Source organism: Apteryx rowi, unplaced genomic scaffold (assembly GCF_003343035.1).
Source record: "Apteryx rowi isolate R43461 unplaced genomic scaffold, aptRow1 scaffold_75, whole genome shotgun sequence".
In the NCBI taxonomy this organism is placed as follows: domain Eukaryota; kingdom Metazoa; phylum Chordata; class Aves; order Apterygiformes; family Apterygidae; genus Apteryx; species Apteryx rowi.
In genome coordinates, this window is record NW_020451038.1 from 1,300,541 (window position 1) to 1,317,965 (window position 17,425).

Consider the following 17,425-nt stretch of genomic DNA (forward strand, 5'->3'; position numbering starts at 1 on the left):
TGAAGGACAAAATAAAAGGACAAAATCACCCAGCTACTCACAGATCATCCCATCTCTGATTTCTCAGAATTGATCTTTCAGGAATACCTTCCAGAGACAGGACTGGAAACTAAAATTCATAAATTTCGAGAGTAATAAGAACCATGAATTCAATAGAGATATTGGTCTAATGGCACATGATTACCTCCCTCCCTCCATGTTCTATAAATTACTTGTCTCTCTCTTTTCCATAGGAGATAATCACCTTATTATCTTTCTTTCCATCTTATTAACATTCTCTCTGCTCTCCAGGTGTCAACCACCTTTTCTTTTAGAAATGATCTGATATATATTTTATATGAAAAACACATATCTATAAACTCTTCTTTTTTGTGTCAAATGTGCAGAATGGCATATGTACTCTAAAGCCTCTTTACTTTTTCTAACTATGTTTGTTGGTCTGATTAAGGTAATTCTCTCTACCAGCAAGCACTGTCTTTCCTTTGGACTTGCATCACTGTAGCTGTAGCAGTTCTCCTAGTAGAAACATTCTCATTCTTCTCTGGTTCTCAAGCATCACTATTCTTTAAAAAAAGTTGTAGTGGATTTGAAGCAAAGGGTGGCTTGGGAAGGGGAGCTGCAGATTGACACCARTGCTCTAACAAAGTTCTGCCTTACCTTCTTTAAAATTGCCCCAGAGTTTCTCCAAGAGGTTGCCTGTGTTGACACTGTGTTCCCATGCAATTGTAGGGAATTGGGTAAGGGACAACAGTCACAGGCTATGAGCCCATTCAGACACTAGTGTTTGGCTTCATGTTGGCTGATCGTGAGGCAGCACAAACCATGTGCAAGTGGCAGGAATGGAAATGTATTCTACCATGCCACTTGGTATCATAATGCACATACCTAGCTGTTATTCTTTAAAACTTTTGAAGCTTTGGTGTAAACAGAGTCTTTCGCTGTCTTCAGGGAACGCAAATGCACCAAGTGACAGGAGGAGCTAATAATGAAATATCTGGGCAAGCATACTGCTGTGTGGATCAGTTGTTCCAGTTCTCACTGGCGCTAGCTGAAGAGCAGTAAGGTTGATGTTGGCCGTATATGCGAAAATACTATGATGGTACTTCAAAAAAATTTTGAAGTATGTTTTTTATATATTGAAATGATGGAAAATTCAATATTTCTCCCTTTAAATCTGCTATACTACTTGCTGAATTTCTACACCAGCAGCTCTGTTTCCTGAGGCAGAAAATTAGTTTTTTCCATTTTGACTGAAAACAGATAGGTGGGTGTCCCCTGATTCACCCCAGATTCTGTGTACATACCAGCAGCAGATTATGTGGAATCAATAACAAATCTGCCAACAGCAGAAAAACTAGCAGAAAAGGTAAAAGGCATATTTTAGCAGTTATAGCACATGACTTAGCCTTGCCAGGTTTCTCAGTCAGAAAAAAATCTTTTATGGGATCATAAGGCTTTTCAGAAAGTAGAAGTATGTTACCTGCTTCATGCTGAAAGTAAGCTGTACTTCAAGCTGTACTTCATACAGTCTGGCAATGTAAAGAAATCAAGTTAATTAATCTTCCATGCTTTGGGAAAATTCATCCTTTCTAGAGGAATCCATGGATACTGAAATTACTTTCACAGCTCTGACTAATCTTTCTGACCCGTAGCACAGGTTCGCCTGCATGAAGTTCTTGTGTCAGCTGTGACAGCCATGGCCCGATGTGGCATAAGTTAAAACCACCATATTTTGATTTGTGTTTTTCAGAGACTGGTTGAATGTGTTCAGTCCCCCCATCATTCCTGCAAGCCAACAGCTAGAAGAACAATCTTCAGCAAATCAGAGTATTCCAGGTAGGAATTTATGAAGATGAGAATCTATGTAGAAAGTGTATTGAGACGTCTTTAAGTGCTGTTTCTGTAGTGCTGGTGCTGCCTTGTAGTTGTTTTCTGCACTTTTACATTTTGATGGCAAGGTTCTCTTATTTATTATTCTCAGTTCATGCTAGCAGAGTTTTCCATCCTGATAGAAGGATAACTTACACAGTGGTGGTTTCCTGACATTCTGGTTCAATATGGATTAAATTCTTAAAAAATGCATCTTATTTGTTTAAAATGAGGAATTGAGGGTAGTGGGGATGGCAAACCTATGAAAGAAAGACTGTATTCATGAACTGATTCCTGTTCAGAACAATTTCATTTATTTAAGTGGAACTCCTCTTATAAAGAAAAATTTCAGATTTAGCCTTTAATGAAATCTCATCATTTCCTGATTAGATTGTTGAGTCACCACCAAAAGCATTCTAAGTTTTTGTTTATTAAGGTAATTGCTTAGAGAATGGCAAAGAACGTAGCTGAAACTGGAAACGGCAACAGCAGAATAAAACAAATACCTTGTTTTCTACAAAGGCCCTTTTTTCTCATCTTCTATGTTAGGAAATAAGGTAGATACCTACTTTTTTCTTCAAGTCCAGGGCATTCAATGTGAAACCTCATAAATCTGACCTGTGTATTTTGGCTGCCCAAGGGATGAAGATGTCTCAGTGATTTACTGTCTAAAATAGATTATGCCCCTCAAATTGGAAATCTTTTCATAGATGTATATTTGTAATTGTTTATGACAGCAAAATAGAATTCTGCTGTCAGGAGGGACCTTGCTTTAAAGAATCAAACAATATGTTGTGTTAAGCATCCTAAGTGAGCCAAAGCAAATTGGACAGTAATCCTTGAGTTAAAGGCATATTGGATATAAATTTGTGATAGATCTCTGAGAATGTTTTCGTGTTAGTATTATGAAATCTAAGGCTTGCTGCAGGAAAGCTAGAATTTCTGTAAATTTAAAAGTTGGATGATTATCTCTAAAAAGCTAACAAGAAGCGTACTTGGCAATTTGCTGGATTTCTCCAATTAGTCATATTAGAATTTCCAAGCTGTTTTGTGAATAGTTCTTAAACTCATTTTCCTTTATGATGAAATATTTTACATGATGTATCTGTAACACGTGTGGAGAACAAAAAGTCTCTAATTACTATAGCTTTTTATTTTGGCTTTTTATTCTTGCACTTTTCTTGAATCACACTAAATTCTGACTCATGTATATATATGATATTTGTAATTTTGTTAACTTTCTAGAGAAACTCTTAAGATCCTCTTTTGTTTTATCTCCAAAAACTGCCATGCTGCTTGACATGACCAAGCTTCATTACCCCAAGAAGTTGAAGAAAATGAGAGAGAACAGCAGAGCAGTCACACAGCCTTCCCTCCACGTACAGCACACTGCTTGGGTTTTTTCCAAACTACTAGACACCCTTTCCTATTAAAATAGCAGGGAGAAGATCACAGTAATCTTAGCAGCCCTGGGAAGGGGAGGCATGATTGGCAAAGTGGCTTATCTGTACAATTTACAGCATCCTCAAGCAACTCCAAGCCTCCCTTTCTGATTATTTACAGTCCTTGAAAAATAATGTCCTTGAGCTATGCACACAAAACTGGCATGGTTTGCTCACGTATTTTAAAAGGTACACTTTATTCAAACACAAATCTTTAGACTTAAAACAGAGGTTTGGGAAAAGGCAGTGCCCTGTAATATGCATACTAGATTAGATTGTGCCCATCCACCTTAAACTATATTAATTTTTCTAGAGCTCCTGGATTAAAAAAAATCTTGGAGAACTATGTGTGAATGGTAACTAAATGTTTCACAGTATTATTTTTTGAAAGAGATGCTAAAAAAAGGTCTTATTCTATGATATGTCTCTCGCACTTCAGAATAACCATGGAATGTTTTTTTCTTAATCACTTCACTGAGGTTAGTTATGTTTGTGTGACAAAAGAAATGTGTTATCACTTACTCTTAAATTCCAGAGCGATCAACTGATTGAATGGTCAAATACATACCAGGAAATTCTGCTGCCCAATTTACCATTTTTAAGTATCACATTAGAAAATGAGTTATTTCTCATGCTGGGAAGAGACTAAGTGTCACAAGTCCTTCTTCCTATGCAGTATACCAAGCATCACAGGATAATAAAAGCATATTGCCCCTAGTGAAACTCTGCAGTGAGTTAAAATGTTTTCAGAATAACCATTTCATCTGGAAGTATCCGTAGAGAAAAATAGATAGTATAACATTAGTATACTTAGGAAATACATTTAATTTTTATATTTGAAAAAAATCTTTAATTTGGGTCATAACTTTGAGAATACAAATGTGATTATTTTCTTAGAAAACTAGTGCCCATTTTACTTTCTAGTTCCTTTCTTAACATTTGCACCTTCCATAATACATCATTAAATGAGGAGGTGTAATGAGAAGTAGTCTTATATTCAACATGGTTCACAAAGGTAATCAAAACCAAAATTTGGGCCAATAAATAGGGTAATTTTTTTAACAGATTTTTTCCCCCATTGGGCATTAATATTTCTGATCTGTAGACAATTACATTTTACATGGCAGCTTTCATACAAAAAAAGTTTCCGCAGTAAATGACAAATGCACAATCATAAATTCTCTAGAGCTTACCTTATAGTATAACATTGTTTTAAGTTAAGGCAGTGTTCTAAGAATCGCAAAGCTGAATAGTCCTCTTCCTTGGACTACAGCTATGGACAATATTCATATGGTAACCCTGCAGCACATCATTACAGTATAGATTTGAGCATCATAGTTCCATGTTCAAGGGTCATATCGAAGAGAGTACTAGCAATGTTCTTTTCAGTGTGCTTTCTGCCAACAGCTGATCCAGTGCAGCTGAATCCACTTTTATCAGGGTCAGAATATGACCCATATATCTTACGATGAGATTCACCACGAGCCATTTTCTAATATTAAAACCTAGAATACAGTGAAAATATGTTTCTGTGAAAAGGGAGCCTATTTATTTCAGTTCTACAGACTGTGATAACTGTGCAAACATTTAGTGTTAACATGATCCAAATAACACGTTTATTTAAGAGTTCAAAAAAGTTGCTATGCGACTCCATTCTTTGATATCCAATTTAAGACATGAAGAACAAAATCCTTCCTCCATAAAAACTGTAGCTCCCCCAATTTCAGTGGGACAGCATTTCCTTTAATATGGCAGATATTCAGAGGTACTAACTACCTTCAGTCCCTTTCAGATCAGTAGAAGAAAAAATACTTATCCCTCTATAATGTGTATCACAGACTTGGGCATAGCTTTTATTTAAAATCAAGTTATGTTCCAGCCTTAGCAATTACAAAAAGATATTATTTAATTTTACAGTGATTTTAAGAACAAAAGTTTTGATTTTGCTTTCACCATGATATTCAAATTAAACTGCCAAAGGGCACATTTTTTTTCTTTATTTTTCCATAATTTCTTGATGCAATCCTGAGCAGCTTCAATCCCAAAGAATGGACGGAGGCAGCATAAACAGCTCTAGAAATTTCCTTAGAAAGAGACTTGTTTATCAGTTACTTCTGCCACGGAAACGTAACTCCTATATATGGCCAGGTTGCATGCAGAATACAATCTGAAAGTAGAAGGATGTTCTCTTACACAGCTATTATACATTAATTGAATCTTATAAAAGAGGTTTCATAATTTAATTAATGGTTGCTTTTAGGAGGCAATAATACAGAAGTGGAGTTTTCACATGGGAATTTGACAAAATAGGTTTTTTTTAATCCCTTTAAAACTAAATACTCTGTGCTACCATTGGAAATCTGTGGCAGCATCTGGAAATGCCTTGAAAGGCATTCTGGAGTATTTTGAGATGCTACAAGAAGAAGCCTAGCTTTAAAAAGATATGGCTAGAAGGTTAAGTTCTCTTCCTGTTCACCTGAAACTACATGCAGGGAGTTACTACTGTAAAGGTGTAAATCCAGCTAGTCCTGGATGCGATCTGTTCTATTTGGTATGAATTCAAGATATACAGGGAAACAGATAGACCCCTAATGAGTTTGAAGAATTTCTTATTCTTAAATTAAGCCAAGGAATATATTGAGAGGCCAGTGCTGAGGCAGAGAGGGAAGGAGATTTAAGCTTAGGGAAGAAAATGGAATAAAGTAAGATTGAGAAGAGAAGCATAGACAATAGAGCAAAAATAATGAAAAAGAAAGAATTCAATGGAAATAACAGAATGGTTTCAGATGAAAATGTAAGGCTGTGTGAGGGAATGGGGCATGAATACCATTTACTTATCTGCTGTGATTTGCTGAAGTGTAGAAAAAGACATTCAGTTCTACCCCTTCTTTCTGTACTTCATTAATTTTCCTAGGAGCTATCCCCTTAAAATATTTGAGTTAACCTTAGTTAGCTTACCAGGCCTGATGAAATACAAACAGCAAGGAGGGCAGCAATTTGGCTTTATCATTTTACTGTTGATTACATTAAGAGATGGTTTCTTTCTGACTRCATTTGTTAATACGACTGATGAAACAAAAATGAATTCTCTTCTGAAACGATAAGGTGCACACTTCTGTATGTATTTGATAAGGTGCACACTTCTTCTGTATGTATTAAATACACCAACCTACTTTCTGGTCTCTAGATAATGTAACCTATATATTGTTGTGTCATCCTAACTGTAAATAGATTTGGAGAGTTGTGAAACTGCTGCTTTTAGCATAATAGGCCATTACTTATGATGAAGTGGTAGAGCATAGGACGCGTTCAGTTTGTATTAGCAGTCTGAGAACAGGATAAACATTTATGATGAAATGCAAGATACAAATCGTGTTCAATCGTGAGTTATTTCCTATCAAAAAGTTATGTATTATATAACTTACATTCAGCTTATATGAAAGACAGGTTTAAAAAAGGGGCTTCAGTGTATAAAGCATCAGCAATACGAACCCATCTGGCTTTATTGGTGTATTTTAGGCTAAGAATTGGTTTCTGCAACCTGAAAACATTCTTGCATTTTACATGACTTTAGACAAACTAGATTTAGAATTATTTATTGTCTGATAGAATCTTGTTCCCTCGTTGATATTTAAAGCTCTTTTGTACAGATTTACCTATATTGGACATTTAGGTGACATATTGGGTTTCAGACATTAAAATTGTGTATGTTAGAGTTAATTTACAAACTGACTGTCAAGAAATAGATAAATGGCAGTGTTTGAGAGTAACAGGAATGTTTTATTAAAAGAACCAGACACTTGGTTTTGTCACTTTTGTATGCAGGTAAAATAGAGGTAGACCCAGTTCTGAACTATTCTCCTATGTTAAAAAATAGTTAATGAGAGACCTGCAGATTGTAAAATTTTCATCAATGGTTCAAAAATAATGGAATACCTAAGAATCAAGAAGTTGTAGTATAGTCATATTGCTATATGACTTGTAATAATGAAAATGTTATAAAAACTACACAGTAGTTACTACACAGTAAGCTACCAAGCATGAATGCAATTGATGTGAGACTAACATGATAAGCAAGAAGTCTTCAAATAAAAATTTTTGTGCTGTGCTTAATTTTATGATTTTCTACATAGAATGTTTTGATAATATGCAGTTTCATTTTTACAGACGTTAAGAACAGATTGATTGTCTTTCTGTGTTCATGTTAAAACATTATCGTTTAAGCAGTTCATTGAGAAAAATATCCATTAGGAATACTTTGATCTGTTATCAGTAAAAGTGCTTCTAGTGAACTGTTGTTCCACTGGAATCTGTAAAACCCAGTTGTTAAGCAAACACTGAATGCCATAATTTCACTTCARCTAAATACAAGTCTTCAGAAATATAATAAAAATGTGAATTGCTGTTATCTTTGAAGGTAATAATTCAAAAGTTGAAATATTATACACTTGAAAGAGAAATTCTGTCACATCTGACAGAAAGGTACTTCTGTGTTATTGTCTATGAGAATAAAAGAGTGATTTATTCTTACTTTTCACACTTCACGTAGGTGAAGATGACTTCAATGCTGAAGAAGATGAGGAAGTCTTGACTCTTTTGTATGATCCATGTCTGAACTGTTACTTTGATCCAAACACTGGGAAGTATTATGAATTGGCATAGCCAGAGCATGAGGTTATTACTTTGTATTCAGAATAGGTTTGTCTTTTAACTGTTTGTAAAGTGTGACTGAGCTATATAATTTATCATGTAACTTAAAACTTGAATTAACCAGTAGTTTTGTAAATAAATGAATATGGTTTGTAAATAATGTTTCTTATTTTTATAGTTTTGTATTAAGTTGTAGTGCAGTGGAAAATCACATAACGTAGAAGTTCCTTGTGGCTAAGACATTTGTTTGTTTGTCTGTTTTATTTCCAATATTCAAAGGTTCTGTATGGGAACAAATTAAGTTGAAGAGCTTTTGCGGTGTTCATCTGTAAATGATGGCTTGACTCAAATCTGTTTTTTCCATACTTGCTTACTGTATATTTTTAATTGATTCCAAGCTATCTTATTCGTTGTACTCTAAGATGTACAATGTGTTGTTTAAAGGCCTCTATTTCATGGGCTCTCTCTTGCTTTAGTCATCAGAAAAAGCAACATTTTCCTCACCTTCAAGTAATTCTCTACTATTACATACTGCAGGAATGGGTTAACATCAAAGCTGAATGGTGGTGCAGGGTGTCCAGGTGTCCTCAAGGTGTGTGCATGGGCAGTCTGTGAATCCAAACCTCAACAGGGTAAATGTGAAAGACCTGAGTATACTCACAGCTCTCATTTTACTGATGTGATTTAACATAAGACTGAGGAGGAGTGGTAAGAGTGATTGAATCAGCACTCCAAAATTTGAGCTTTGTATACATTCGCAGTAAGGCAAGAAGACATGTATGTGATTCATATGTGAAGTTGTGCTCAGAGTATAGTTTTCCTATGTTTGTATTATTTATTCTGTTACACGTCTTAATAAAAGAACATACGTGATTTAACTCATCTGTATTGCCTGCAGTTTTCAGTGAGGGCGCCAAACTTCCAGCTGAGAGATTTAAAATTCCTGCATCGCTGTGGGATCTATTCAGAATATAAATGGAGATGATTTTTTTCCTGTTGCACATATGATATCCTTGTTTACCATGGAGAAAGACTATGGAGATAAACCAGTCCATGTATAGCCTCTGAAAATAATGAAAAAAAGAATAAAACATTGTGTATGCAAACATGTCAAGCTTTACTGTCTGCTACAAGAATCAGTTGACCTGACCTGCAGTCACAGCACCAGCTCCTTGCATTTCTGCAGTGCCTGGCTCAAAACAGTGCCTGGCATGTCCAGCCCCAGAGCAGGATAAGGTCTGCAATACTGCGTTGTGCTGCCTGCCAGTCATGTGTCCTCCAGCCAATAGGATGCTAGCTCAAAGGGTTAAATCAATCATAAAAGATCAGCTGCTAGTATTAAAGAAAAAGGTGTGGAGCAGGGGTTGCAAAGARTCCAAGGAGTTATGCTGTAATGGAGTTTAGTTAGTGGACAGCTTTGGAATCCACCAGTATTCAGTACTAACATTATGATTTTCTGGAGATGGTTAAAAGGCATATCAAAATCACAAGGCAAAAGCGACCTAAAGACATTTCTGGTGATACTTGTTCTAATCATCTACTTGATTATGTCCCATGCTATTCCACTGTAATCATTTGCAAGATGATTACTCAGTGAATTTTTAAGAATGATGCATTTGAATGTCATGAAGTGAGCTCAGGTTACAACTGGCAAGTGATTTAAAATGTTGTGTCTCTAAATTATTAGTGATTATGGATGCCAGTTAATGAATATCCTAGAATCAATTGAAAATGCAGTTGTTAATAGTGGCTTGACATAAGATCAGATTGTGTATTTGGCTTCCTTGGCAGGTACAAACATATCATCACAAATTGATTTGAGTAACAGTAGCACTGAAATCCACAGGAAGACAGATATTGTGTTGCCATAATTCACTTTCCTTGCCTCAGCCTGTTTCTCCTAGAAAGATTCATGCCTGTTTTTGCTAATGCCATAATCAGTTTAAAAGTTCAGTGAAATCATCATTTTGCCCTTCAAAAATCAGATCATAGCTTGTACATACATGATTTGCAGATCTAACCACTTTCTTTTTAGCATCATTTAGTGATTAGGACCATCTTCTCTGTATTTTTGGCAAGGGCTATTTAAAATGTATTGCTAATTTTCCTTTCATAGTCCCATGTCTCAAAGGAGTGGTTGGATGTTCAGCCACTGCGAATCCGGGCAGGTTCTGAGATACAGTTTGCTTGCCTCAGAACCTGGCTGAAAACTGGTGTATGTTATTTAAGAGTCAAAAACCTGCAAAGGGACAGCTGATTGTCTGTGACTGTCTCTGGGTAGATGTGCTTGTCCTGGCTTCACACCAGGTAATCTCTAATGTGTCACATTTAAAAAAAAATACAAGGGGACAGAAAAAGTCTGGAGGAAAGGGAGTCATTAACAGCTCTTTGCTCTTACCCTTGTCTTTAATGGGATAAGGAGGTAGGCGGGGAGTAACACTAGGTTCAGGATGAGACTATTGTTTCAGGCAGGTTCATAGGCAAGGCCAGATGCATTGTTTGTGTTTTCCTGTCATTGGCACAATAGTATTTTACAGGTAAGACATCTCCAAAATCATCAGTTCGGGATCCTTGCCCTTTGTATTCTAGTTAGCAGCTTTGTTATAATGCCATGAACAGCACCTGGAAGTTAAGAGGTACAAACAGCTTAGCTAGAAGGGCCATAACTTTTGCTCCCAATGTTTTTCTTAATCATCATTCTGTGAACCTAGAACTAAAGCACTGCTGGCAAGCAGCATGATTTTTCTTAAGCCAATTTGTCAAAAGCAGCATTTATGGCAAGTCTTAAAGTTAACACATAGATTTGCTCCTGGCAGTCATGTGCAATGTTTTAACTTGAAGTCCTTGAGAATCACATAGTTCTCACTACTATGTGCTTTCAAACAGGTTAAAAAAAAAAAAGTGCCTGAGCATAAAGTTTCAGGTTAATGAAACTATTTGCAGATGTTTTTTCTRCAGACCCAACATCAGATAAGATTTTTGAGAAGAGAAGTTTTGAAATGAAATAGATTTCAATAAGGCCTCGTTAATGTTCCCTAGAATATGCATTGAAAGTGCAGGAATTGGAAACAGCTTAGTAGATCTGCCTGAGTCAGCAAATCCCAAATGCAGCTCATCAATCAATCGCTCYGGCCTTTGGACATCCCGTACGCACAGCAGGTGAGATAGATATCTCTGCTTTGTTTCCAGTTGCTAAAAACAAACATCCTTTTAGTCAACCTGCCTTCAAACAGTTTGGGAGGAGGACAAAATCGCTAAAACACTTTTTAGCTAAAGCCCAGAGCAGGGTGTTTTCTGTGTTGCTGGAATGATTCCTCCCCATTTCTCTCATTCTTTTTTGCCTTAGGTCTGTCTGTTCTGAGGTTTCCTCCAAAGTCCRACTGAATAACCTGTTTTGAGCCTTTGGATCACTGTGGACTGCAGCAGCATTGAGACGTAGGTCACAGACAACATGGTACATGCGGGCACTGGCATGAACTCCCTCCAGAGCAGCTGCTAGGACTCTGTAATCTTTGCTCCTGCAATATTGTCACTAGTTGTACCCGAGTGCTGTGTGTGCATGTGAGCCTCATTATGCCCAACAAATGTGTAAGGAACACACTCTGTCCTAAGGAGCCTACAATAGGATATCGATATTGATTTTTCCCCTCTGCTGCCTTGATTACTGGGTAAGAAAACCTTAAAAATAATCCTTTATTATTCACATGTCCTTCAGCTGTAAAGCATTCTATTTAGGGGTGCTTTCCAGTTAAATTTTGTGTCAAAATGCTAACATTGCAAAGGTTGAATGCCCCAAAAAAATCCCTGAAAATCATTTTGCATAACAATCACATTTTACATTAAATTTTTCCATGATATTTCTGTATTTTAGAAATGGCTTATTTTTAAGCGATGGACTACATGTAAAATGAAAAGGCCATCCCGACTGTCTTTTCTATGTGGTATTGTTGATAATCGCCACTTTTCTCATGGTTACTATAGTAACTTGGCATCCTTAGCTGCCACCTTTTTTGGCACTTAAAAAAACTCTTTAAATTCAGTTCCCTGATAAACTGAAAGCTTGGCTTCATGATACCCATGGGAGTGTGTAAGTGTAACAACAGTCCTTGTCATTTTTCTTACTTGGTGTTTAACTTGCTTGTTAGCAGCTGTGCAGGCAGCTGGAACTGTGATGTTTCGGGATGCTGCTGCAGGCATTATAACCAGCACAAAGGCTAACACCCTGGATGAAACCCTGGAAATGGCATGAGCTCCCAAGGGGTCCCAAGGATGCTGCAGCCCAAGACGTGAAGAACTGAGCCGTTTTTTGCTCTCATCACATCACTGTAAAAGCAGTTCTGCCTCCAAGTTTGACAACTTTCAAGAGGAGAAATAATCTGTGGACATGAAACTACATGGTGAGAATCATTTTGAAGGCTCCTGTGGTAAATCAGGGGCAGATCAACAACCTGTTGATGCTTTCAATCCCTCTTCGAGTGTGTGCATGCAGTCGGTGTGGCAGATGAGAGGGGCCCAGAGCCGGGGATGCTGGAGAGCAGGGAGTGCCCAATGCACTGCAGAGGGAGGGGGAAGCCTGTTGGCACAGCATTTTTGGAGGTGAGTTCAAGGCCAGTGCAAACATGAGATGCCCTAAATGAGCACAGCTCCCCAGGAGAGTTCGACCTCTTTCTTTGTTCCAAAATGGTGCTTGTGCTGAAGGTGGTTTTTCTAGTTTTGTGAAACTGTGGCCCAGCTATGGCCTGCTGCTCTTGCAGCCCCTGTGGAGGCTGGTGCCCTTAGACCTCCACAAAAGTGCCCTTGTCACAGGAGGGGAGAAGCAGATATTGACGCCTGAAGAGCGGGTGTTAGCTCCAGGCCATCGGGCACAGCTGTCCGGTGTGTCCACAGACGGGCTGAACCCTTTGCTGAAGCCAGGGCATTTGGTGATCCTTCCTTCCCTGCGGCTGTGGCCTCCGCAGCAGAGCTCAGGCTTTTTAGTTTGTTTTCATGTTCTTTTGCAAAGGGTTTTGCACAGCAGACAGATTTGGAAGGTATAGGGTTGTAAAACAGTGGAGGAAAAATGCTGTCAAAGTAAAAAGCCCCCACCTTGGCCATGTGGCTGAAGTGCTCCTGGGGACGGTCAGTGTGTGTCCTTGTCCCGCTCCTACTCTTCTCATAGCTGTCCTCTCCTGGTGGCTGCTGGAGACAAGATACCAGGTATCCTATTCTGGGCAGAACAGCCACAGTGCAACATTTTTTATAAGGAAAAACACCTATTCTCCTAATACAAAATAGTGTGGTAACCTGTACTAGTAATGCTAGTGTACTTCAAACACTGTTTACTTTACACTGCATAGGGGTTGGGAGGGGGAAGGGTTCTATTAAAAAGTTTGTTATTGGATGATTGTACATTTGTCTGTGTGGGAGACCAAGAACAGCTCAGGTCACGGAAATTACAAACGTAGTTTTAGAACGCTGCATATTTATTAGACCATCTGCTACTGCAGCACTAAAAGCAAAAATCTTTATACAGGCAATCTATTCACAGCTACTGTTTTACCACCTGATGTGCAAAATATCAAAGCTCTGGATGCATTTATTATTCTGCTGAGTAATTTTCTAATGAATTCATAAAGCTCGAGAAACATCCTGTGCAAGAGTTTCCTTTATATTAAATTGCTCTTTTCTAGCCAGAGCCTGACAGGGGCCTCCGAGGAGGAATCCCAGAGCGTGAATAAGTTTATGGTGCTGAACACATGGCTGGGTGGCACTGAGTTTTGTCATTCTCACCTTGGCTAGAGGGTCTGGGTATTAATGGCAGATATGTGGATGACATTCACCTAAGCCTGAATCAATATGAAGTCCAAATTAAAATAGCTGTTTTACCAAGAGAAAAAAGTAAGCAGCTTTTCAGAAACAAGCAACTCCAAAGTAACAACTAACGTCTGGGTGAGCCATGTGACATTCACAAAAATACCGGAAGATGATCCAACTCTCTTTTCCCTCATTCTCCTTTCTRGTAACCTGCAGAGCCTTTACAGCATGCCTTTACATCTGTGTTTCCAGTGCAGCCTGCAGTCTGTGCACCGCTGTGACCCCTTGGTTGCTGTGTGGCCCAAGCGTCTTTACCCAAACTCGTGCCTTTGTCTTCTGTGACCAAGCCAGGATCAAACCGACAGCTGCAATAGAAATCACCCGCAATGCTGAGGTAAGTGCCTTGTGTTCAGAGACATGCTGACCACGCGGGCAGCAGTGGAGAAAGAGAGGAGCAATTTGGCACCAGTCACCCAACTGTAAATCCCTGCGAGCAGGGACAGCCGCCCTGTGCTTGGCCCATACCCTGCACCCCGGAGCCTCTGCCTTCTGCTGGAGGAGTCCAACAGTGCATAATACTACCAGGTCCAAGCTGATATGATTGCTAATGCAATTTATGGAGTTTTGTAATTAATTTGCAATAATCASTGGTGAATAATAGAGAGAGGGAGACCCAAGAGGGCATGTTCCTGCTCAGGACAGGCAGAGTGATGAAGGTTTAGTGTGGTAAAATGCAGAAATAACATTTGCCTGTGCGTCCCTGTGCTGCTGTCCCAGCCATGTAGCCCAGTTCCCCCCTTGCATCCAGGGTCCCAGAGCACCCACCCCAGGGCTGCCTTCCCCAGGGCGATACCGACGGGGCCTAAGCTAAATGCCTGCACTGCTGTGAGCCTCCCAGACACCAGGCGAGGGCATCATCAGCCTTTACTCAGAGAGACCATGTTTTATAAGGGAGTCTCTTACAGAAAAAGGCTCTTCTTGTGCACTGCACATTTACACCAAGGCTGGGACTCTTTACACCTGAGCCCGTAAAAACCTTTGAGACTCCTCTGTCACAAGGTATCTGTGCTGAAATGGCTGTGTCCTGTTCCTGAGGGTCTCCCACAGCAGCACAGCTAAAGGTGAATGCTTGGCAATTATTTTGCCATTGATATTACTCTACCATGCTCTGATCTCTTGCAGTGTATTACACATTATTTCATATGATCTATTAATCCTCTTGTGCCAATAGAAGGATACGTCTGATCCATCTGTAAGGTGCTCGAAGGACACATCTTTTACTGAGGTCTTCCGTTAACTTCCAGATCACGAGCAAAGCCGAAGCAAGCTGGGTGCTGAGACGGAGGAGAGGAGCATGTCGGCTTGCAGTGATCTACCACTCCATCTCCTGGCCACAGCTTCCCTTCCAGAGTTGCCTGCAAGCCACACGTGCAGAAAGAAGGTATTTATGCCTTCCTCCATGTGAAGCGTGGGGCTTAATATTACTTTGAGCACTGATTATGTTGAAAGTAATAGTGGGAACACTTTGATACTGTTAGCAGTTAATGACCCATTGYTTAAATAGGAAAGAGACGTTTATAGTCAAATTTATCGTTGGAGTTGTAATGTTGAACCATATTAAGCAGCCTGAGCGGCCGGTTCCAGAACGCCTCGAGCACCTTCGTGGAAATTGCAGTAACACGCGGATGGCAGGAACGTCCTCTGCRTGGATGCCAGCGTGCAGGGAGGCTCCGCACAGCAGCAGACCTGCCCCAGCCGCGGTCACTTACTGGGGGCCGCCGCAAACACCATCCTGACGCTGCCGATGCACAAAAACGTTGTCATTGCTCGRGGCAACGAAGCCACCGCTCAGCCCAGGCAAGGGTGGTGGCCCGGCGAGCTGCACCCCAGCGCACCGCAGCCCTGGGCTTTCGCAGGCTGCCGTGCATCCCACGCGGCCCAGTGGCACGAGCATAACGGTGCTAGTTTGTTGGTTTGTTTTCCCCTGCCGCTCCTCYGATGCCCCCAGCTCTGCGGTCCTGCTCCTTCGTTGTGTCTCCAGCACTGCAAACTCAGTGCCGTGAAATTTAAATGTGACACCTTCTAAACCATGTAAATATGATCTGTCAAGGCCCCTTAACAATGAAGGATTTTGCACAAGATCTTCAGGCACTGATTCAGACTTGGGGCTCTCTTCCCATTATGGTGGGTGTGCAATGCCACTAGGAAACCTTGACTGAATTATAACCTTTTATTCTTTTAAGGCATCTTTTTTTCTGTCTGAAACAAGGTTTTATTTTGAACAAAAATGAACATGAAAAGCATAAGAGATACAATCRCACTTAGTGATAGATTTGTTTTCTTTGGAAAAATGTGTCATATTGTGATGCTAAGATAATAGCTATTAATTTGGAGGTTATTTTAAAGCTAATGGATAATTATTATTCTGCAGAATTTTTTTCCAATGAATACTGAGCTTAGTTTTGCTGAATKTTCCCTTTCCATTTGCAGTGTTGATATTTCTCCTCTCTTGYATTAACGTGTTACCATTCAGAATGAGTAACTGTGCTTTTGGCTTTGAATTTTTCTTCCACATTTTTGACAATTGTTTTTTATGTCTTGTATAAATCACTGTAACACRCGATAAAGTCAAGTACATTGAATGGCTGTGAATATTTAAGTTACTGTTTCTCCTTCGTGCAATAGCCCATAACCATATTTTAGGAGCAGTTACAGTCTTTTATCAAGCACATGTATTGGCATTTTTTTGTAACTGGATTACTGAGCACACTCTTAACAACTCTTAAACAGCTCTCACCAGCTATCATGTAAATCCTTCTTAATTCACGGTTTATTGACCACGGTGGTTCTGGATGAATCTTTGGTGCCAATCACCCTCCTGTGGGCACCACACCACCTGCTACCACGTCTCTCTAGAAATCCCCAAGTTCCCCTTGAAAAACAAATCTGTGTGTCRCAGAACATCACCGCTTTGGTAGGAAAATCCTGCCGGAGAGGTCGGCGAACCCCTACCCCGAGCAGCACCCATGCCTGCCCCGTGACGGAGGGCCRGGTTTTGGGGAGAGGAGAGGTGACATCTGGCACTCAGGGAGGGTTGTGGCTGTAGCCAGCCCAAAGGTGCCCATGTCTGCAAACCTCTGGGGTGCCCCAAACTGGTGTATGGTAGCAACCCGGGACCCTGCTCGTTCAGTGCAATCTGCAGTCAGTGTAGGTGGAAGGGGTTTGTGTTATTCATTTTATGGGCTGATTTATGGCTTGTTTACTTGCATGCTTTACCTACATTGCTAATGTTGTAATTAAGACTTGTTAAAGTGCCCAGGCCCCCCCTCAGGCATGCGGTGTAACTTTTTTTTTTTTCCCCTCAAACGATAATTATTATACAGGGAAAAAAATGAGTGGTGAGGAAGGGTGGCAGGCAGGCTTGGTTGTAATAAATACCTATTTAGCAAGCAGAGGATGTTTAGTTCTAAATCAAATYGTATATTAAAAATGGAAATTGCTGAGATTGGTGTTTACCCGTGAAACCAAAATTACTTCATGAAGAAAATAATTATAGACATAGACTATAAAAAAMCAGTTGTGAGTGTTTATTAAATAGTTAATACCAAGATTAAGGGAGGGTGTCAAGAGGATGGGACCAGACTCTTTTCAGTGGTGCCCAGCGACAGGAC

The 17,425-nt window shown here is 39.5% G+C and overlaps 1 protein-coding gene across 1 annotated transcript in view; it reads left to right on the forward strand.

Annotated features, from left to right (window-relative positions):
* CUNH3orf67 (chromosome unknown C3orf67 homolog) overlaps nt 1-8,038 on the forward strand; it is a 92,423-nt gene extending 84,385 nt beyond the window's left edge. The window contains exons 15-16 of the mRNA XM_026088095.1: nt 1,751-1,836; nt 7,861-8,038. Of these exons, the coding sequence (XP_025943880.1) occupies nt 1,751-1,836; nt 7,861-7,973 (199 nt within the window). The 3' untranslated portion in view covers nt 7,974-8,038. The remainder of the gene's footprint in view (nt 1-1,750; nt 1,837-7,860) is intronic.
* Nucleotides 8,039-17,425: the final 9,387 nt, after the last annotated feature.